The sequence below is a fragment of the Anabrus simplex genome, chromosome 7, assembly GCF_040414725.1.
Source record: "Anabrus simplex isolate iqAnaSimp1 chromosome 7, ASM4041472v1, whole genome shotgun sequence".
NCBI lineage: Eukaryota > Metazoa > Arthropoda > Insecta > Orthoptera > Tettigoniidae > Anabrus > Anabrus simplex.
In genome coordinates, this window is record NC_090271.1 from 247706565 (window position 1) to 247722697 (window position 16133).

Genomic DNA, 16133 nt, shown 5'->3' on the forward strand with positions numbered 1-16133 from the left:
TAAATACTGAAGAAGTCTATCACTTTCCAAGGACATAAAAGAATGATTCACAATCACTGTAGTTTTAGGTTCATAAAAATATCACAAAAATGACGAACAATAAGAATTGTTATGCAGTTAAATGCGAAGTGAATTCACAAGCCCTATCGGGTAATGTGCAAGCACCAGTGGGAGAATTAAAAGGCCAATGGTGAATGGGTTAACAAAAACACAGAACTAGTACAAACAGGAATCAATTTTCAATAAGCTTTCCTTTGTCAAAGCCAAAAAACTGGCTGATGGTATACAGTAGAACCTCGGTAATTCGAAATCGGTCAATTCAAAATCTCTCCTAATTGGAAGCAGCTCTCGTTCCCGCACACATGAGGTATGGTTTTGCATGTTATTTAAATCGTTTAATTAGAAATACGGATAATTCGTAATTCGAAGAACAATGTTGGTCCCGTTACCAAAATTCAGACTTTTAATTCGAAACTGCCTTTACATTTTGGAAAAAATAGTATTTTACAGAGTAATTTAAATTCAAAATTTTTCCGCGTCATGAAAGAACTCATCTTCCGGAACATAAACGGTAACTTTGCGCACTTTCACCTAACGTACTTTGGCGTGTCTACAGTGTGCTTCATGTCTGCTATGTTCGAGCGGAATCGTAATTATTTTGTATTCGGCGTTTTTAGGAACGTCACAATATCACTACAGTCATATCGTGTAGCAGGCAGTGTGCGGAGAGGTGGAATTCGCAAACACTGGCGATGCGTGGTTTATAGCCTACAATTTCGGTGCGACGTAAAGCAACTAGCAAAAAAAAAAAAAAAAAAAAAAAAAAAAAATATATATAGCCTACAATCAATTCGTACGCACCAAACAATGTTGTCAATGCCGATGAAACTGCATTGTTTGTTTGTTTTATTTTTTTAATAATAAGAAGAAATAGCGCACAAATGTGCATTACATTTTAGAGTAATCCAATAAGGAAGCTGTTCTTTTGCTGCATACACTAAAATGGTATCGTTCACATCGTTTGTTACATAACACGCACACGCACTGCACAGATGGGTCATGAAAACCCGGTCGTACGCACAGTTTGTGATGGAAACCATGTATGGCCAGTCTATTCAGAGCACTCCTCAGTTCGTTGTTCGGCCCAGTCCAGCTTCGATTAATCATTGCGTCCGTCCCGTAGAATTCCAAGTCAATTTCCGCTCGTTTTCTTAGTCTAATATGAAGTAGTTCCTGTTCTTGTCGTGTGGAGGGTAATTGTAGTCTCATTCTTATGTCTTCCATAAGGAAGGTTTCTCTGGCTAGCTCATAAGCAAGTCTTGACTGTGACATTTTGGAAATACCCAAAATTCTTTTCAAGAATCTAGCCTTGACATTCTCAATAACTCTAAGGTCAGATAGAGTTAGATGTTCCCAAATTAGCTCCAAACCGTATGTCAGGGCAGGTAGAACCTTTGCATAGAACAGCGTCATGGCTGTATTTAGAGACAGTTTAGTGGGTTCCTTCAAATCATACATATTTCTTATGGCTGCCAATGACCTTTCTCTTATATGAATTCTGAAAGAAGTAGAAGAGGGCTGGAGCGTAATTCCCAAGTATTTGAATGAATTCACAACTTCCAGGGCTGTTTCACTGCTTGTTATCTTGTCATTTGCTGCTATTCTCCCTCCTTTCCGGAAAACCATTTGCACTGTTTTATTTCTGTTGATTATGAGACTATTCATGTCGGCATACTTATCGAGTTTATCCATTACAGCTTGTAGGTCATCTCTGTTGTTCGATCCTATTGCTATGTCATCTGCATACTGGTACATCACAACCGATGTTTTGTGGATGATATTTGAGATATCTGCTAAGGCTATGTTAAATAGTATCGGACTAAGGGGGTCCCCTTGAAGTACCCCGTTGCTTTGTATAATGGCTGCTGAGGACGCTTTGCCATCTTGTATCGTGACCCTGTTGTAAGCAAGGATGTTGTTTATGGCTATGGTTAGTGGGTTGTCTGCTCCAATCATATTCGCTAGTTTTCTAAGGAGTATTTCTCTGTCTAAGAGGTCAAAAGCCTTTTTAAAGTCTACAAAGATTACATAAAATTTCCCCTTTGACCACCTCATTGATTCACGTATATTGTCCAAGAGATTCTTGACTGCATGTAATGTCCCTCTTCCTTTCATGAAACCAAATTGGAGTTCGGGGATCATAGTTCCTGTTTCTGCAATTAGTCTGTTCTCTAGGATTTATTTTTTTAATGCTGAGGCCAAACGGACTTATAGTTTTAAAGGAGAGAATTGCCAGCCGGGAAATGTTCTGTGTTGCTTATATGATCCTTGGCAGTGCAGTATTCCGGAAGGAACATAACTGGTGACATGGTGTCTGAGAGACTTCTATAATTTGAGCTTTTTTAATGGAATCACATTTCATTAAGGTGAGGTTTATTCATTTTATATTGAAAACGCATATCTTGACGAATGGTTTAACACATTTTATTACCAACTCCATTGCACCAAAAATTGTAAAAAATTCTGAATCCAAATGTATATCACTTTATGAAGAAGAAATCTAGGTTTCAACTTAGATTGCATCATCGTCCCTCATATGCATACGAATGGCTCAAAAACTACTTTCCTACACATACTGAAACAGAATCATTTCAGAAAACTTAAGTTTATCACACATTCACTGAAACTACAAAAACCTGCAATGCACTAATTTTTGCACTTTCAAAATACTCAAAATATTACAAATATTTATAATTTGTCTTATTTGATTTCTTTTTCGTCCAATACACACCCGAATCACATATTATATTTGTTTGCATGTTTTCACTAATCTCAAGAAAACCCTTTGGAGCAAAAGTGGCCTAAGTGTTCAAATTAAAAAGTGATCAAAAGACATGCCATACATACCTTGTGAAACTTCGTAAATGAACAGAAATATTACTTTTGATAACTGGTTTACATTGCAGAAATATCTTCATTGTTTGATTTGAAAGAAGCAGTGTAGAGAAGTATAACTAAAAGAGCTTCAAATTCCATGTCATCAGTGTCGACAATTTCGGAACGATCCATGCGTTTATATTTCTGTCTCATATTCCGCATTTTGAAATTAGTCTATTGAACTATAAGTTGCACCATCTCCCTGGAAAATATAAAATCCCAGGCAGTTTTAGGTTCTATTTGATTGCCAATTCTTGCTTGAGCACGTAACGCAGGTAACCGAATTATGTTGTGACTTGGGTTGCGTACATTTCTAGTAGGTTCTTTAGCGGACCATTTATAACGTTTTTTTTTTTTTTTTTACCATAGTAATAATGCTGTTCTGTGCATTCTTGATCTTCACCTTCACTACCTGTGCCTTCTTCCGAGTCAGTACAATGATCACTTTCAATAGCAAAGTCACTGTCCACACCATTTTCAACATCACTAAATTCTGTATCTAACCACTGTGCTACTTGATCTTCGAACCCAGGACCTTCAGGCCTTATAGGTCGAGATGGACCAGCACGGTCTGCCATTGTTGAATTACGAACAAAAATTAAAAAGCTATGAGTTCACTTCGTACAACTTAAGAATCCACACATTAAAATGTTACACAACTGGTGACGTGGTGTCTACGAAGCCACTTGGAAACTTGTCTACCCTTTGAGGAGAGAACGATAATACTGAGGGCGAATCTCTAATGATAAAACGTTTGTTGACAGAGAGATAAAAAGGTACTGCAAACCAAAAGTCTCACTTCCGATTGTGTGCTTAGGGGTGTACATGTATCTCTTACATGGAGTCTGTCAGACACCACGTCACCAGTTGAGGGTTAATTGCACGCAGTAACGGGTCTTGGAATACATTGTGACGCCGCAAGGGTTGGCATTCTTCTTAAAAGGAAAGAAAAATTCCACCTAATCAATACATTTATTTTCTTGCAAAGTATTACAATCTAGGACCGGTTTCGACCCTTCATAGGTGTTCCTCAGCTATATCAGAATCACATTTGCATTTCTATCTTATACCTCTGAAAGACCTTATGATATATTGTTTCATAATTTTCAGTAAAAACTTATCTTAAAACTTACAAATTTCTAAGCGTTGTGTTAAAATTAAAAATTAAAATTACAAAACTTTGTCTATTATATACATGCCCTTGGGCTGACAGAATGCATCCTTAAGTTGATTAAGCATCTATCTTAGGTATTGTGGCTTATTCTGTTGAATCGAATCCCTTTTATACTTATGTACAATCGTGAATAGACTATCAGTATAATTTGATAAATAAAGCTTGCGTGATAATTATAATAAAATATCATGTTACATCTTTATACCTTATTGCTGGAGTGATATTATTTTAGGCAAAATATAAATGCGTGTTGACCTCTAAAAATATTTTACATAATATATTTTAAAGTCTAATCATTGTACTTTAAAGTCTAAAATACTTATTGCTTTGGATCTTTCGTTGTTATGTGGTAAAATATTATAACAATTTGTCTTATATAACATCAGATATTGATAGTATTTAAAAATGCCGTGCATGGTTGGCTTTTAAATCTAAAGATTAAATGTCATTTCCTTCTTGCATAAAATTACAAGTTTCATATTATGTTGATTATGTGTTATATAAAACAAATGTCTAATAAATTGAATGCTTATCATTTACTACAGAAATTTTAAACACTTGAATGTCTAGTAATATAGTCAGTGTGTTTAGTGACACTGAAACATGTTGGCCTTGATTCTTGCATTATATTTCCATAATTTGCCTTTTTTTATATATGTCGAATGTTGGTCTTTATAGGTTCCATTTGTAAATAACAGCACTTTCCTATAATTGTGAAATGGATCAATAAGCTTGATAGTGTTAAATTATGGAATATATGTGCGATTCAGTTCTGGTCTAACTTCTGGAGTTTTCTCCCATCAAATGCCGTAAGACTGTGGTGGTTCCTTTCCCTTTTTTAAGGCTGGTAAAGTTGCTGGATGTTTGAATTGCAAGTTTCTTGGCCGTTTCCTTTTAAGAAGATTGGTAAATGTCAATACGGAAAAAGAAATTCATAAATCAAGAAGGGTTGGCATTTCCGAGTACGTGTTGGCGGTTAATTCGAAGTCCGATTTTTGCATCCCGCCGACTTTGAATTTTTTTTTTTTTTTTTTTTTTTGCTAGGGGCTTTACGTCGCACCGACACAGATAGGTCTTATGGCGACGATGGGATAGGAAAGGCCTAGGAGTTGGAAGGAAGCGGCCGTGGCCTTAATTAAGGTACAGCCCCAGCATTTGCCTGGTGTGAAAATGGGAAACCACGGAAAACCATCTTCAGGGCTGCCGATAGTGGGATTCGAACCTACTATCTCCCGGATGCAAGCTCACAGCCACGCGCCTCTACGCTCACGGCCAACTCGCCCGGTGACTTTGAATTAACGAGGTTTTACTGTATATAATATATCAGAATCTGAAGAAAAACTGGTGGACCAACAAGAAGAGAAGTAAATATGTAGTTTTGTTTTGATGAACAATTTTTATCATAATAATCCTTCACTGATATACAGCGAGGTCATGGTGAATATGGTTTCTCCTCATTCTTTTCTTCCACTATTCTTCCATCACTGCATTCCAGGTCAGGGGACATTGTCTTATGCTGCTTGTAACTAGGTACATCCATCATAGTCTACAGCTTCTCCAATCTTTCTTTCCATTCACCTGTATTTCCGTAATTTCATGTGACTTTAATTCTTGATCATTTTGACTGTTCAAACCATATCAGCATATTTCTTTTAAAAATATGAAAGCCGTAGCTGTGAGAAGTTCATTGTAATTTTTTTTTTGTAAAGAAGATGTAAAAACTATAACTGGTACCAATTTCAGCTGTAGAAACATTGTCGTTTTCTGTGAATGACCTACAGAATCATGGATTTTATATATAGATACCAGAGCAGTTTACTCGCATGGGCTTTCTTTTAGTTATTTCAGTCACTTTAACACAGCTCCGTATGACATTCTTGATTCAGTCCACACATCCCAGTGCTGCATTTTCATTTCCACTACCTCCAGCCTCTGGCATAGCAACTTCACTACTGCCCATGTCTCTGCTCTGCATATCAATGCAGGCCTCTCAGTACACTTACAGGTCTGTTTTCTTCAGCTGGACATTCATTATTCTGTGACAAGGCACCAGAAAATCATTTACCCTGCACTCTCAATCTCTGAATCCAAATTGCCATCACTACATAGAGGATCCTATGAACTTGAAACTATGAAATATCCTGATTTTACTCTAAAATTCACATTGGTTGCCCAAATAATATTACAGTACCAGTACTGAAATACTTACCCCAAATTGGACATCATTTGAAATATTAAAATAACTAAGGGAAATTACCGCAATTTGGGCACTGGAGTTCAACAAACTGATCCCTTGAATTTAGATACAGTATTATCATTTTCTCTTCTCTCCCAGGATGTGTACATGAAGCTGTGTACATCCACTATAAGCCTTACCTAACCCTCTGGAAAGGATTAAATGGATGAGAACTGCACTTATGTTGTCCAATAACTTCTCCACTAATTTAAAATAATTAACTATATTCTGATATGACTATCATAAGTGCATGGGCACTTCATTGACACACAATCAATATACGCACTCAAAAAAACATTAACAAATGCTGGAGGATTCTCCCTAAGCACAACAAAATGACTCCGTAACAAAAGCAGTTGGAAAATACAACCATATGTGGGTGGGGGGTGGTAGAATAACACAGTATCCACTGCCTGTCGTAAGAAGCGACTAAAAGGGGCCCCAGGGTATCTTAACTTAAGAGCATGGGTTGGCAAGCACAGGGTCTTCAGCTGAGTCCTGGCACTGCTTCCACTTACTTGTGCCAGGCTCCTCACTTTCATCTATCCTATCCGACCTCCCTTGGTCAATTTTTGCTCTTTTCCAACCACGACAATATTAAAAGCCTAAGGAGTCTTTAATTTTCACGCCCTTTGTGGCCCTTGTCTTTCTTTCGCTGATACCTTCATTTATTGAAGTGTCAGATCCTTTCCATTTTTTTTTTTCCTCTCAGATTGGAGTTATATAGAGGATAATTGCCTAGTTTTACTTCCTCTTAAACAATAATCACCACCACCATCATCGTTGACCATCTCCAGGTGCCCGGGTATAGTGTACAAGCCCCCTCCATCTTTGTCTGTCCATAAACCACTGTCTCTTGTAATCTCCTCCCTATTTTGTCCCTCTCTCCTTAACATTTTTCTTCACCAGATTGGTCCATTTTCCTCTGGGTCTGCTCACTGACATTTTTCCTTTTATTTTTCTTTCATATTCTATTCTTGCAGTCCTGCTTGTGCTTGCACTTATCTTTCTAACATGGCGAAACCACCTCAGTCTTGCTTTCTGGATCCTCTGTAGCAGGGAGTCTTCCATTCCCACCTCCTCTCAGAGTTTTTCATTCTTAAACTTGTCCTTCCTGGTCTTCTGTATCATGGTGCATAGGAACTTCATTTCTGCAGCCTGGAGTTTGAGTTGTCTTGGCTCGTTAACGTGGTCGTTTCAAAGCTATACAAGAGGATGGGTATACAGTATAATATCGTTGCTTCACCGGTAAAAGGTTGTAATCCACAAAGCTCTTCCTATCGATTATTCTCCTTAAGACTGGTCACGCCTCCCAGCCACATATGTTTATGCAGTCCATCAGAACAAATTTTGTTGTGTTCATTTTCCTATGTCCATGTGTAAAGGAAAATTAACCTTACTGTACCGTACTATACGAATGTATGCTTGCATTACGTATTTACGCACTCCTATTGTATAATGCATGTTAGGTTCATTTCGGTTACTCATCGGCATAGGAAAACGAACACAACGGACATTGTTCTGATGGGTTGCATATCCATAAGTGGCTGGGAGGCGTGACCAGTCTTAAGGAGAATAGTCAATAGGAAGAGCTTTGTGGATTACAACCTTTTACCGGTGAAGCGACGATATGATTTTTATAATGTCACCTTAGCTTTCAATGGTACTTGTTTATCCCACAGCAGTTGTCTTACTTGGTGGTAAAATTGAGTTGCCTTGCTAATTTGACTGTCCACCTCATATTTTGCACCATAAAATTATAAAATATGGATATGATGCCCTTCACTGGTTTGGTGTATAAACACAAGTTTCAGAATCTCACCATCAGCACCATGTTTTTATATTCACTGATTCTATCACTTGGTTAACCCTTCAAGCCGGTATTAAAAGTTGGCCAAGTTTTACCCTACAGCGGCAATAAATTTTATAATAATATCACAATTTTACATGCTGTCACAAACATTGCTATAACTTCTAAACGACTTGTCTGATTTTGTTTAAAATAAGTGGATACGCAGTTCATATCATGCAGATGTATCTACATACAGAACGGTGGCATGCAAAGTAATCTAAAAGGCCTAATTACCTTCTTGTTGGAATAAAATTTGAATCAACAGGTGTCCATGACCACTTGGGTGAGCATTCACTTATATTACTATCATTATGTACATCACACGTAATTTCCTGCTGTGCATAATCATCATCACTAAAAAATTTCATTATTACTTGGATTATTCTCATCGTCGATGTTGATGAAACAAATTCTTTTTATGCCAACACAATGACGCATTACGGTAGAAGATACTCAGATGCATAGAACGATACACTGTGCTGTGAGCCGTGCTAAAAGTTCACGTTGATAACCAACAGATGGCACGCAGATATACATCTAAAACATCGCTAGCCTAGTCCGTACAGGTATACGTCCAACTGCTTCTGGCTTACAATTTATAGGTCCGTACATGTACACGTTGAAGCGGCTTGAACGGTTAAATTATGCTTTCATTTTGAGCGAACACAAGCCTTCAAATCAGGCTATAGACTATCAACCCATCTGTGCCAGCTGGGTCACTAACAACCCATCTACATATTTCTAACTTACGTTTACAATTGATCTCTTATTTGAAATTTATTGGTTGGATGCTACATATTCATCCATTGCTGACAACGTATGGTCAGTTGCACTAGACTGTCCTGTGATATATTGTTTATTTAGTCAGACATCGCTGAGGCTGCATTCAAGAGCTTGGTTTAGCTGTTACATTGCTCATGGTCTACTGCCAATTATCGAAAAGTACTGGAGGTTGAGATGTGTCATTTTATCTGAATAAGGAGACTGCTCTGCCTTTTTCGGCTGCATTATTAACAACAAATCAACAAATTTTTAGTTGTGTCACTTCTGGAAGATAGGTTACCTAGAAGAAGAATAATGGACTCCATCATGGAAGGGTAAGAGAAGTAGAGAGGGGCCTAGACAACTATAGTCAGACTCAGTTTCTAATGATTTAATGATAAGAGTTATAGAACTGCACAAGGCCACAGAGCTAGTTACAAATAGAAGATTGTGGTGAAGTTTAGTAAATTCACAGATGCTAGCAGTCTGAACGCTGAAAGGCATAACAGTCAATAATGAAGAACTCAATACGGAACCGGAATGAAGTTTATTACCAGCAAGCATATCCCAGGATTGACTGTCAATTGCAGCTCGTTTCTGAGTATGCTTTAGCTGACCCTTGAAACGCCTCAAAGGGGTTTCATGAAGTCTTGTGGAAGCCTGGTTTCATTCGTGCGACGGACGTGCCCTATCCATCTGAGACGGTGGCCAATGATGGTAGCCTCAATGCTTATACCATGCGCTTTCTCAAGAACTACAAGGTTGGTGACATGGTCCTCCCATTTATGTTCAAGATGGATCTAAGTTTTTGCAGATGAAAGCGCTCTAGCTTTTTGATATCCTGACAGTACAGGGTCCAAGTTTCACTACCATAAAGCAGTGTTTATGTGACAACAGCATGGTAAATCATGATCTCGGTATGCATTGTAAGGTCCTCATTCATGATGAAAGTGCTCTATGGCTCATTCCACGTTAAGAAAACAGTATTGCTCTTACAGACCTACAACGAATGAACATGCCCCCCCTGAGACCCATAATTCCTCGTGATTAAGAGATATTATACTGTACTGTGTAATATATTATGAAAGACAGATAAAAAGGATGAGGCATTTTTGCCCGTTAGATATTAAAATAACTATATAACATTTTAGTTTTCATAAATACATTCGTAGGGAGGAAGTACAATGGCAGGAACAGCCATCGCTTTGTTGCCTTGCTTCATTTGTCTTCTATGTTGCTCTGGTACAAGCGTCTGTGAACCAAGGTCAGCTCACTTCTGTAGTGAAGTCACGTACCATCTTTCTTTATTGCATGTGTGTTTTAGGCTGGAAATCAGTGCGTACTTGTCTTCTGTTGAGTGAGTAGCATAAAGTTGTCTAATGGCAGATATTTTACTTTGGTTATATACTGCATAGTATGTGTGTGTGTTGTATTATTTTCGTACTGCACAGAAGTTGTTACTGAAGATTTTGATGCTGTGGTGTGCAGCAATAAGTCATGGCATAACTTGTACTGATACAAAAATTTGTAATGTGTTTTGTTTGTGCTTGGTTTTGTTATATAGCTGTTCTTTCTTAAACGTATTTTAATTACCGCTGTTTTCTTTAAGACCGCATTTAATTTTTTACTATTGTCTTTTGTTAAGCGATACGACAGCGTTGTAGTACCCTGCGTTGCCTGGTGAAATTTAATAATAATAATAATAATAATAATAATAATAATAATAATAATAATAATAATAATAATAATAATAATAATAATCACAGTTTTACGTCCCATTAACTTCTTTCACGGATTTCGGAGACGCCGAGGTGCCGGATTTTTGTCCCGCAAGAGTTTTTGCGTGCCAGTAAATCTACCGGCACGAGGCTGAAGTATTTGAGCACCTTCATATAGCACCGGACTGAGCCAGGATCGAACCTGCCAAGTGGGGGTCAGAAGGCCAGCGCCTCAACAGTCTGAGCCACTCAGCCCGTCTGGAGGAATTTATTATATGCATCCTTCACCCTTTGAGCCCATAAAAATATTATCTATTTTCTCCGCCGATTTACCATACACTTCAATGCTGAGGTTTTTTATATGCCGTAGTTTACCTCTGATTCTGTACAAACCAAAAATAGCCCCTGTAAACTCCCCGTCCCCCTTAGTTCATACAAATTATTTGCAGCTTAGTATATTCCGCTTGTTATCTTGAAGTTAAATATTGAATTTCACAGATATATGTCCTGCCTTTTCCCCGTGGTTGTGTTGCGCAGAGCCGTTCGATATGGCAACCCTGTTGTCATAAGAGCAATACTGTTTTCTTTACGTGGAATGAACCATAGCTTTTTGATACTCTGACAGTAGAGTCCAAGTTTTACAACCATAAAGCAGTGTTGATACGACAACAGCACGGTAATCCAAGGTATAATAATAATAATAATAATAATAATAATAATAATAATAATATTTTGTGTGGCTATTTCTAGCCGAGTGCAGCCCTTGTAAGGCAGACCCTCTGACGAGGGTAGGCGGCATCTCCCATTTGTAGGTAACTGCGTGTTATTGTGGTGGAGGAAAGTGTTGTGTGTGAGTTGCAGGGATGTTGGGGACAGCACAAACACCCAGCTCCCAGGCCATTGGAATTAACCAATGACGGTTAAAATCCCCGACCCAGACGGGAATCAAACCCAGAACCCTCTGAACCGAAGGCCAGTACGCTGACCGTTCAGCTAATGAGTCGGAGGGTAAACCGCAATGGGGATGAACATACAGATGCTGAGTGGGCAACGCCAATTCTCCTATTACATCTTGTGAGCAATTAGCATTTGTTGAGAGGATATTTCCTAGATATAAAAAGTGATAGACCTGCTCCAGTGGAGTATCGGCAATGGAGATATTGAAAGCTGGGAGGTTTGTCCCTGGTGCAGGTGGTGTGAGTGCTTTGGTTTTCTGAACATTAATGGAAAGACCAAAATGATCGCAAGCACTCCTGAAACAACTGATGGACTGTTGTAGCTCATCAGGCGAGAGAGCAGGTGCGGCAGCATCATCTGCGTATTGCAATTCCGTAACGGAAGAAATCTTAGCAAGCTTTAGGGAATGAAGTCTAACCAGATTTAACAAACCCCCATCGAAGCGATATCTGATCTTTACACCTTGGAGTAAATTACAATGTATGTACAAGTTAACTCAACACAGCAATAACTCATGATCGTGATCAAACATACAGCACAATGAAGTTTTGAACTCTTGTTCTCCACACACTGTCTCACAGCACAGAGTTCACAACTAGAACAACTTGAACTCTGCGTACCCATTTGACAGACTACTTACACTCACTTCTTCGCGACTGATGCAACACTGATTCACTCAAGACCGGCCAGCTTCACTCTTATACAGGACCGCAGAAAATTCTCGTAGCTGCTATGTCCAGATAATTCTGGACACATTCTTAGCAAAATTGTTTATCAGCTTCCTGCTTCTTCTAGGAACTTCCGTATAGCAAGCCTTACAGTTCACCAGTGCTACTGTTTTACTCGCTGCCGGCCCTGCCAACACTGTCCCCACTCACTGACCTCCTCAGTACTCACAGCCTGAATTGCCACAATATTTCTAAAATTTGCAATTATCTACTAAATACATCAAATTTGCTTTAAATGTGTGAAAATATGCAACTTGAATTTTACATGGTTCTGCAAAAAGAAAGTTTCAGAACCAACTCATTCAATGGAAGATTTTCTGAACTTACCTAGACCACATGGTGCTATCGCTGCTCCAGCTGGAAAACTTGGTCCGGCACACAACAATGAAACTATAATCAATATTGGTGCGGCCGGAATAAGTACTGCATTAATTGACAGTGTAGCATAAAGAAAATCAGCTTTCTCCTGAAATAGCAAGGTTGTTATTCAGATGAGAATCTTGTGTAAAAAAATAAATAAAAGGGAACTGCATACAGAAATCTTGCCACAATATACACAACAGGGGTTTCTAAATTTCAAGACTGGCATACCACTAAACCAACATTCATACTATTCCCATACCATCATGATCATCATCATTATCTGGAGCAGTTTCTTACCACAGACTAGATCTGCTTGGAACATAATAGGCCTCTCCATCATTTTCTGTTCATCCACCACTTTTCTTCTGTCAGTGTCATCCAGTTCCCTCCTCTTGCCTCGATGCTCTTCTTTACACCTTTCAGCCATCTGTCCCCATCAGTCTCCTCTAGGTCTCCTTCCCTTCAACCCCATTTCAAACATCTTTCTTGGTATTCTCGTTTCTTCCCTTCTCTTAACATGTCCCTACTACTGCAACCTTAATTTTTCTATCTTTTCCTGTAGGGATACCTCATTTACCATTTTCCAAACTCTCTCATTTCTTACTGTGTCCATTCTCGTTAAACCTACTCAACACCTTAAGTCTTGTTGAAAATTCCCTTATATCTGTTCTGTATCAATCCCCCCACACTCTTAAAATATCCATTTGCACACCTTCCTCTTTCATTGATTTCCATCCTGCTTCCTCCATTTTCTTCAATTACACTTCCCAGGTATTTCAATCTTTCAGCTCTTTTCAAATGTTCTGCTCTTAACGTCATGCCATTGTACGTTCGGTTCTTGTTTTGTGTCATTAACAGCACTTCACTCTTTTGAGCTGAGAACTTCATTCCATATGATGACACAATTTTCTCTCATACATTTAGCTGTTCCTGCACTTCACTTTCACAGTTTCCCTATATCACTAGATCATCTGCAAACAACTCTGCATTCATTCTTCTGTCTCCAATGGTAATATTAGGGGCTTTAAACGCTAAAATTTAAAATCCCATTATTTTATTACCTAATATTAGCAACTAGTGATTATACAATTAATTACTAAAATATTACTTAAATAACCTTCTTTTACTGGCATTAAAATAATAAATAATGTGTTGTTTTTGGACAACTTGGTGTGAATGATTATATCTAAATGAAGCAGTGCAGAAACATTATGGTAATGCCTTTTGTTTATTTATTCCAAGAGTTCACTGTAGTTAGACTAACTTGACGTGTTAATGTGAGGGATGGGCCTGCCTTACCAAGCACAGCTTCCGTATGTCCAGTTTAATGTTCGTTACTTTAGCTGTAACTCTCAATCAAACCTTAATTTATTCCTGTATTTGCCTTTAATGTATACAAGTGCAAAAAATGCACTGTCACAGATGAGTTGTGCTAAACACAAGCAGAAATTTTACAGCTTTCTCACAAATACAGTAGCAGGTATTTCTTTCTTATTGTTGTTTCTTTTTCAGGCAGTTTATACATTTATTTTTTCATACTTGAGTTTCAATAAACTGAGGATCCTAACAGTTAAAAAGTAACCGAGTCAAAACTGAAAAGAAATGGCTTCAGATATCGTACACCAGAACTCCATTAAATTTACCTTCCTGAAATTATTCTCAAGGTTTCCATCACAGGTTAGCCGAATAAGTTCATCTTTTTCCTCTCTTGTCAAAGATGATTGCAGAGTGTCTTCGACAAAGAAGGGATCTCTGATCCAGAATTCTGATTTTTAGATTTTCTGGCAAATACTCCCTGAAATGTGATATTAGGCTCTCACAACGTTTGGTTATATAATTCACCACTTCAGGATGTACCAGGTGTCTACAATTAAACTGACTGTTCGGTGCAGCACAGCATGGGCTGTTATGATCTTAGATATGCTAACTAAGCAATGCATTTGTGAATTATACCACAAAAATGATTAGTTCCAAGTCTTGCATCAGGCAAAAATATTGTGCTGCAAGCAGTCAGAACGTACTATATTCCATAACTCTGATGTCAGAATGTTCTTCTGATGTAATTGCATTATGTTGGTTCCTTGGCTGTTGTAGGAACAACCACTTCATTCAGCTTATGTGACTGTTTGGTGTGGTTTTACAAACTCCTTCATTCTTGGTCGATTTTTCTCTGAGAAGGTGACCCCTCATGGGCTTGTTATGTGTGCAGCAAGATCTGGACATTATACAGACCTCCCTGTGCAACATGTGATTTCAGCTTTATAAGTACCACACTGTTATTTTCATGCAAGATGGGGCAACAACACAAGTCACTCGCTAGGTGAAAGATTTGCTGGAAGAAACCTTCAGTAATGACCGCATCATCTCTAGGCATTTTCCAGACGTGTGATCTTCAATATTCCCTGACTTCTGGTTGTGGGGATATTTGAAGGATCGTGTCTATCAGGGACATACCTGATCTCTGTCTTATCTAAAGGCTACAATACAACATGTCACTCTGATTTCACCCAATATGCTTCGGGCAACTGTCGACCATGCTGTTTATGGATGCAGGATGTTCCTCAGTTGGGAGGCCATATCTAACAGCATTTGTAATCATAAATCCTAATAAATGTGCCAGAATCATCTGAACAAAATTCAGACTTAATACATATCTACGCGAAAGCCATCACACCTCAGAATGAAGGCAATATGTTATGCTCACTACCCATCTCTTTACATAACACAGAAAACAGGGGGGAGCGATAAAAAGAAAATTCAATCCTTCAAAATGTGGTGCTGGCGCTGTATGCTAAAAATACCCTAGACCTTACATGGTTGGTGGGCAACACTATCATGCTCATGATAGAGATATTCTTTCCAGAGCTAACTTCTTTACGGTTGTGTACGGTCGTCATAGAATTCTTTTCTTGGTCTTCCACTTCTCCTTTTGGCCTCCGTCAGATTGGAGCACGTGATGAGAAGACGCATGGATGCGGGGTAAGAGGTGCGAGGGGTAAGCATAGCTGCCGCACGTGTACCTTTCTCAAGTCTCAATGCCTGACAATAAACACCTGTTCCGTCCACGGTGACTCTTGTGAACTGAGTAGCTTATAAGCTATAAATTTAATTTTTGTTCTGTATTGAAGTGCAATTATAAGAAATAAATTGACAAATAATATTACATCAGTCTTGGGATTTTCAATACAATATATCAAGTAAATAATATTACATCAGTCTTGGGACTAGTGTCAGCCACTTAGTGGCCATCTTCAACCAAATAAAAATTAAACGGATTATGCGATAACTAAAACATATGTATACCAGACAATGTTGCAGGAATATATAACATTAAAATACATATAATAACAAAATTATGGCTATGATCTTGTCATAATATGACATCTTTAAGTTGACTTAGGACCTC

General features: G+C 38.3%; 1 protein-coding gene across 1 annotated transcript in view; it reads right to left on the reverse strand.

The window, feature by feature from the left end:
• The window catches only part of LOC136877538 (uncharacterized), a 60995-nt gene that overhangs the window by 7538 nt on the left and 37324 nt on the right, over positions 1-16133 (reverse strand). Inside the window, exon 4 of the mRNA XM_067151661.2 lies at positions 12692-12830. Coding sequence (XP_067007762.2) covers positions 12692-12830 — 139 coding nt within the window. The remainder of the gene's footprint in view (positions 1-12691; positions 12831-16133) is intronic.